Source organism: Oxyura jamaicensis, chromosome 1, assembly GCF_011077185.1.
Source record: "Oxyura jamaicensis isolate SHBP4307 breed ruddy duck chromosome 1, BPBGC_Ojam_1.0, whole genome shotgun sequence".
NCBI lineage: Eukaryota > Metazoa > Chordata > Aves > Anseriformes > Anatidae > Oxyura > Oxyura jamaicensis.
In genome coordinates this window covers 122,472,794-122,480,210 of record NC_048893.1, presented here as the reverse complement: position 1 = coordinate 122,480,210, position 7,417 = coordinate 122,472,794, and the positions used below count along the sequence as shown (strand labels likewise).

Sequence of the window (7,417 nt, the reverse complement as noted above, 5' to 3'; positions counted from 1 at the left end):
GTATTTGCACTATCATTTGTTCAGTATTGATGTGGAAGGAAAACTCACACAATCACAAATTTTTGCCATGAGCTTCCTTTTGAAGTTCACTTAGTATTTATGTCATGGGCAAAATTGATCAAATGGTGAGATCACAGCATGTCCATGCATTTTCTGTGTCAACTCCCTGCCCTTTAAGACTCCTAGTGGTTTCTACATGAGGAGTCATAGAATCATAGAATCATAAAATATCCCAAGTTGGAAGGGACCCATAAGGATCAAGTCCAACTCCTGGCACCGCACAGGTCTATCCAAAAGTTTAGACCATGTGACTAAGTGCACAGTCCAAACACTTCTTAAATTCAGACAGGCTTAGTGTAGTGACTACTTCCCTGGGGAGCCTGCTCCAGTGTGCGACCACCCTCTCGGTGAAGAACCTCTTCCTGATGTCCAGCCTAAATGTCTCTTGCCTCAGCTTAACACCATTCCTGCGGATCTTATCACTGGTGTTTATGGAGAATAGGTCACCTGCCTCTCCACTCCCCCTCGTGAGGAAATTGTAGTCTGCGATGAGGTCTCCCCTCAGCCTCCTCTTCTCCAGGCTGAACAGGCCCAGTGACCTCAGCTGCTCTTCATACATTTTCCCCTCTAGGCCCTTCACCGTCTTCGTCGCCCTCCTCTGGACACTCTCCAACACTTTCACATCCTTTTTGTATTGTGGTCCCCAGAACTGCACACAGTACTTGAGGTGAGGCCACACCAGTGCAGAGTAGAGCAGGACAATCATTTCCCCTGACCAACTAGCAATGCCGTGCTTGATGCATCCCAGCATACTGTTGGCCCTCCTGGCTGCCAGGGCACGCTGCTGTCAGTCAATAGCATCGGTGTTGCTGAAGCATACATCATCATTTTCCTCTTCTTCCTTGGCTGTAGTACATCACGAATTGTGGGATAAATAAGAGACAAGCAGGTGAAAAGAAAAAAAAAAAAAAAAAAGCTTTTTCCCTGTCTTCACCAAGAAGAGATGAAAATACCCTTCTAGGTCTTATTGGGGGGGCAGGGTCAGAAATGGGAGTGTTTTCCTTGTATGACCCTATCCCAGCTATAGAGAGGGTTGAAGGACCTTCAAAATACAGTTCTTCATATGAATGGAGTGGGTTTCCCCTTTATGCCCATCTGGGATCCAGGACGACTTGGATAAATCACTCATGAGGAAAAACAATTTGGTCTCCAGACTGGTAACTGTCATCACACACACCTTGTCTGTCTATTCTCTCTCTCTCTCTCTCTTTTTTTTTTTTTTTTTAATCAGGGTAGGAGGGGGATGAGATAAGAACTCAGCATACAAGTGACTCAGACACACAAACTATTGGGAGCTCGGACGTAGCACTGCCTCTCCCTGCATCCTTATGTTTTACATGACAGTCTGGCTCTGGAGGAACTAAGAGCACTTCAGAAGGCTGAATGTCACAGTCATGTCAGAGAATTCACTCTGAAATGATGAACTTTCTTATGGATTGAACAGGGATACTTGCCACCTAGAGAGAGGATCGTCAAATCTCAGCCTGAAATTGAGAAATCCATACAAATAAGTTTTTGCTGTTGTTGTTTGTTGATTTGTTTGTTTGTTTGCTTCCTTTTCCCCATCTCCAACTTGGAAGTGCCAGATAGATACTTTCCACTAAGGTTATAGTGGTACTTGAGTTGGAAGCATAGGTTCCTCTCCTATAATTCACTGCATATCAGCAATACTGAAATATCTTGCCTGGAATAAAATCCAGCTCTTAAAACAGCAATGTTCTGTAGGTTGTACTGATTATTGCTTTGTGCTGCATGACTGTGATTTTTGGCACAAAGTGTCACATACCAAATTCCCAAAATAAAATGCTACATGATATTCTAAGAGCTCTTAGGAAGCTTTAAAAAGGGATTTGTCCACTGGGTGAATATTGCTTCTGGTAAAGTCAAATGATGCAGTAGGAATGGTTTAAGAAGAGGGAACTTCAGTCAGCAAATAATTAGGTTTTTAAAACAAGCTCAAGGGAAAACGAAAACCTTCCATCAGTCTCGTGTTTGTAAAAGTTGTCAGAAATCCTGCTTTTATTGTAACAGCTTTACAGCTATATGTTAGAATAACTAAAACATCTGTTTAGCAACATTGTGAAATCCTCATGCTCCGAACTCTTGATAAAGGGGACTGCTGAGTGATTGGCTCGTAGAGACTTTACAGGCAGCAGGAGCTGTAAATAGAGTGGTCACTGCTTGCCTTCCCTCGGTCTGGTCAGAAGGAAGTGCAAAAGACAGCTTTTTACATGAGTGTGTGATATTCCTTGGAGAGGGAGAGAGCAAGCAGTGCCTAGGAAATGGTTCACGGCAGAAAACTGAAGTTCTAAATAGAAGAGAGGAGAAGGAGAGCTGATGGATGCAGCTTCTGAGTAGTTGAGCTCCTGATAAAACGGCAGCAGAGCAAAACCAGACTTCTTTGAGAGTGAGCACATCCCATCCTATCCTGATGGAAGGGGAGACAGTACCAGAGACCAGGAGAGCAGCCAACAAAGCCACTCGGATCGCCCTCGGTGTGTTCGTGGCTGGCACCATTGCGCTTGCCACTGCACTTTTCTTGGGTAAGTGAGAATGTCCAGGCGAGGGTGAATGTAGCCCTCCCGAGCCTGCCCGCCTGGTGTGGGTGGTTGTGCCGTGTGCTATGTTTTGATGACAATCCCAGTCTCCTCTTCTTTTTCATTGTTTTATTTTTACCTTAAAATTGAAATGCATCAGCAAAGAGATTTGTTATGGGGAACACTAGAGCTAGAAGCTGCAATGTGAGCCCCTGTAACTTTTGAAAGCTGAATTTAAATTTGAATACTCAGTTGAATGTGTTCTAGCTAGAGTTGGATTCTTTCACAGGATGGGGAGAAAAGGGGTAAAATTGTGCATATTGGTAAGACTGATTGAAAACTAGCAGTTTGTGACCAATGTGCGCTAAAATTCCGTATCCTGAAAATCAATCTGTAGTGCACACATTTTATAGAGTCTTTTGGATTATCCTTCATTTGGTTTTCATTAGGGCTCAACTAAAATTCCCGTAGAAAGCTTCAATAATGCATATGCTTGCACATTTTTTAGATGTTTGTTTTTCTATGATGAACTGCATAATTGTCTTTGCAAAATTCATAAGAAGTGCATCTGGGATTAAACCAAAACATTTTGATCAGATTTATTAGCTGTAACTGGACAAAATAGAGAAAGAAATAGATTTTTCTCCCTGGGATTTGGAATCATTTACAGATGGCTTTTCTTGGAATATTGCATGGAAGCATATACCTACACCTAAAAATGCACCCAGAAACCACCAGACAGTGAATAGAAAGCAATATTCTGTAAAAGGTTGCAGAGACAGATCCTTTTTAGAATAATTCAGACAAACTTTTCATTTCTTTAATCAAGACCAATTTCCATGGGCTTGTGGTAACTTAACTTCTAAGAGTATCTTTTGCTTCCCTCCAATCCTTTATGATGTTGTGTGCAAGGTATGCTTCATTAGTAATCACAACAGAGAAAATGATGTTAGGTTTTCTATAGAATATTTGAGGCAGAGGGCTCTCAGTATTTTTCTTGTGTAGAATAAATTCTACAAACATACTTAAGTAACTATTGTGTATAGGAAGAATCCCACTTAGTTCAATAAATGTGAGGAAGATTGGATCCTCATCTTAGTAGCTTAAAATATTGATTCTACATTAAAAAAATGTTTTTCTCTTAATTAACATGATACCAAACACCAGACAGCAATGGAGAGACCTTATTTCGTTTTTAGCAGTAGGTTATTTGTATGTTTATTTCTTGTAGAAAACAATAGAAATTTTAACAACATGGCTCATCGGAGATGTCCTTTGCCCATGGACCAGACATGAAAATTCAAACAAAGATAATAATTTTTATAGACAGTTTTGTAAGTGTGCCGAGACCTTTTCTGTAACTGGGGATTCAGCATAAGAATTTTCATCAGCATAATGGCTAAGAAAATAAAAATACCGGCCTTGGGTCAACCCAAAGATTTTTAAGGTTTTGTTTTGAAATTGTCTTAAGATTTCAACCAAGGGAATGATGGAAAAGAATTAAACTATTCCGTTTTAACATTTTGTCAATGAAATCTTCTAGCCTTTCCTTTTGACACTTTATTTTATTTTATTTTTATTTTTTTTATTTTTAAGTTTGAGTTGAACTCTTTTTCATATTTGTAAAACTGTAGAAAAGGAAGCCACTATTAACGGTCATGTGAAACATTTCAGGCATCTGGAGATGACTTTTTTTTTTTTTTTTTCCTTTTTATTTAATCTGCAAAAACCTGGTGTTTCTGGTGGACCTGAAACAATTCTCCTTCTTTTTTTTTTTTATTATTTTTTATTTTTTTTTTAAGTCAGAGAAGTGTAACATAACCTTCTCCTCCTTCTCTTTTATGTTATTCTTAGAGTTCTCTTGACTCTCAGAAGGATCTAGGAGAAGGATGTGTTTTTATTGAACGTTATTTGCTTGTACCATTGGCACCAAAGCATAGGTCAGGGCTCTCTGACACTTCCCTGCTGTTTTCTGGATGTCTGTAGCACATTTGTGCAGGCAGCAGGGTGTTTCATGCTTTCCCACTGAGCACGGCTCTCCTTGGATGCCGCAGAGCCACTGTGGAGGTGAGGGCTGGGGAGGACTGGGTCCTCTGGGCAAGCTGTGCCATCACCGTGCCACTTGGTCATGGTGGCACCTCATGAGGAGGTGTGCTTCTGAAATCATACACACAAAAAAGGAGAATTTCTCCAAATTCCCTATTTCTCAGGCAAGATTAAAAGGAAAAATGCCCTCTGCTCTGAATAGGAGCAGGGTAAAAGAAGGTAGGCTGTGGTGGAAGAAGATAGGCCATGGTAGCCAGGGCTTCTGATGGAGGCAGGTAGCACAGCTTCATGGTCTGGCAGCAGTAAGACAGGCAGACCATTTCTATAGTGGGGTTTTGGGCCCCCCAGAACCAGCACAAGTGTAGGTAAATTGTGCAGGTTAACATCACAACTGTAGGAAGTAATGTAATGATTGATTCTTATAATACAGGAAAAAGAAAAAAAAAGGCAAGAGAACAAAAGCAGGGAAATTTTATTTATTTTTTTAATTTCTCTGATGAGAAATTTGTAAACAGAGCAAAAACATTTGAAATGATATTTTGCTTTTGTTTACAAGTATAAAAACCACGATATCTTCTTTGGATTTTTTATCTTTACTGCCTTATTTTCATTCTCCCTCATTTTTCATGGAGTGCAAGAAAATTAAAGGTTATCTGGGAACTTTCATCCTTTTTCTGCTTTGTTAAGAGACAAATATAGCAAGCTTTCAAGACCTGGATGAGCTCTTGAAAACTAACTTTAAAGAGGGAGAAGGCAAATCTCTATGAATGGGAGGAGTACAACACTTTTGAAAAACAATTCAGTAATAAGCCCATTATCCATTATTTGTATGGCTCAAAACTGTATTCTGGAGACCTGTACTTCTCTATCTCCTACTGTACTTCAAAGTTCCAATTACAGACTTTTTTTTTGTGTGTCAAACTCTAGTGCCTTTCTTGGCTAATTGTCAAATTAACTAGTAGTTTTTAAGATGTGTTTCACTGACTCAGTGCAAGTTTTGGTAAAGTAGTCTAGAAATAGTTTTACAGTCTTAGTTTCTAAGAAAGTCTGAGTGAAATCCAGACAGTTCTGTCCTTAGCTGTCGCTAAAGCTGTGAATTTGAATGATATGAAAAAGCTTAATATTCATTTCTAGCATTAAGTTTATTTATTTTTAAAATTATTATTTGTTTTTAACTATAAAATTTTCCAGTGCTGAAATCCCTTTTCACATCTTCATGTCCTTTTCAACAATTTAACACCACAGGAGAAATTGTTTTTATCATCGGCAGCACGGTTAAAGCTATGATACCTTGAAATACCTATGATACCCTCTTTGGTTTGGTTTTTATTTTCGTTTTTTTGCCATGGACTGTGTTAATAAGATAATGGAAGTTGTGAGATGTTTATGTCTACTAAGCACATCTACTGAATCTTATTTCATCTGCCCCTTGGGACTCTTTCTCATCCTCATCCCAAGCATTAAATGTCTGCATATTTGCTGCCTGAGAGCAGTGTCTGAAATTAGTGATTCCTATACTTATGTATTGGTGGCAGTGGTAACGCACATTTTTGAAAGATAACTAAAATTAGTTGAGAATTTCATAGGTCTTGTCAGTGTGATTTTTTGAAGCAAATAAAATTCCAGTACCTCTGGGGGCCAGTTCACACAGAAGCTGCTCTGTGGCTTATAAACCAGGGTTACTACTGCATTTGTTGCCATCTAATTTATTCCAGACTAGTAAGGGGATGCTGAAGGGTGCCATGGGTGCTGGTGGGGCCAGTCAGTGCAGTGCTGCTGCAGGAGGAGGTACAGCAGGTAAAGTCCTGCAGAAGATGGCTAGGTAGCTCCATGGTAAGCTGCCAGCTGGGAAAGGTACATCTCTGGAGGAGGATAGAAAGAGGGATGGTTTTTTTGTATCGTGGTGGTGCTCACCATCCCTGAGTAAGTGAAATGCTCTTGTTTCAGGTGTTGTGCAAATGTACTATGAGAGACAGACAGTTCTTGTTCCATGCTGCCCAAGAGCAAAGACAGAGGAAAGAGAGGTGGAACCACATACAAAAGGGGAAAATATTTTTTTTGGAGTTGCAGTATTTACTTAATGCACATTATAATCGTTCTAAATCACTGCAGCCAGAGATGCATTAGGGCTAGAGTTTGCACTGACATTTGAATGATTAAGTACACAATATTTGGCGCAAATGGTCAAAATTCATGACAAATGGTCTCATTATGGTTTTCCTTTTTGCAGTTAGCCAAGGTCTTATAAGGTTTCACCCGAAGCAACAATACTGTTTGACTTCAGAATGCATTGAAGCTGGTAAGCAACAATTTTCTCCCATTTATTATATATCATTATCACATCTCATTATGTTAATGAGATGTTTATACTATTTTATTTTTTTCCACAGTTCTTTTCACTCATAAAGTTTCATTAATAATGACAGGTATACAAACAAAACAAAACAAAATTAATAAAAAGTCAATGTATAAATTATAGTAGATCTGTTTATTTTCTGCAATTCAACTTCATATTTTTAATCATTTTATCTGTATTCTATCCAGGTTAACCCAAAATTTCCAAGTTTCCTGTAGGGTTTACTTTTTTTTTTTTTTTTTTTTTTTTTTAATATTGAAACCAAATATTGGGTGACTCGATCTGCAGGTGTATTTGGTTTGTTCCTCCCAGTAATCAGAAAATTGGCAAATGAATTCTGCACAGAGGTACTTTAGGGCCAGATCATACACAGGTGTGCACAGCTGTAATGTGGAGACTATGACTCAAAATCTGCAAC

At 39.1% G+C, this 7,417-nt stretch overlaps 1 protein-coding gene across 1 annotated transcript in view; it reads left to right on the top strand.

The window, feature by feature from the left end:
* Positions 1–1,923: 1,923 nt before the first annotated feature.
* PHEX (phosphate regulating endopeptidase homolog X-linked) overlaps positions 1,924–7,417 on the top strand; it is a 105,862-nt gene continuing 100,368 nt past the window's right edge. The window contains exons 1-2 of the mRNA XM_035309829.1: positions 1,924–2,603; positions 6,874–6,942. Coding sequence (XP_035165720.1) covers positions 2,492–2,603; positions 6,874–6,942 — 181 coding nt within the window. The 5' untranslated portion in view covers positions 1,924–2,491. The remainder of the gene's footprint in view (positions 2,604–6,873; positions 6,943–7,417) is intronic.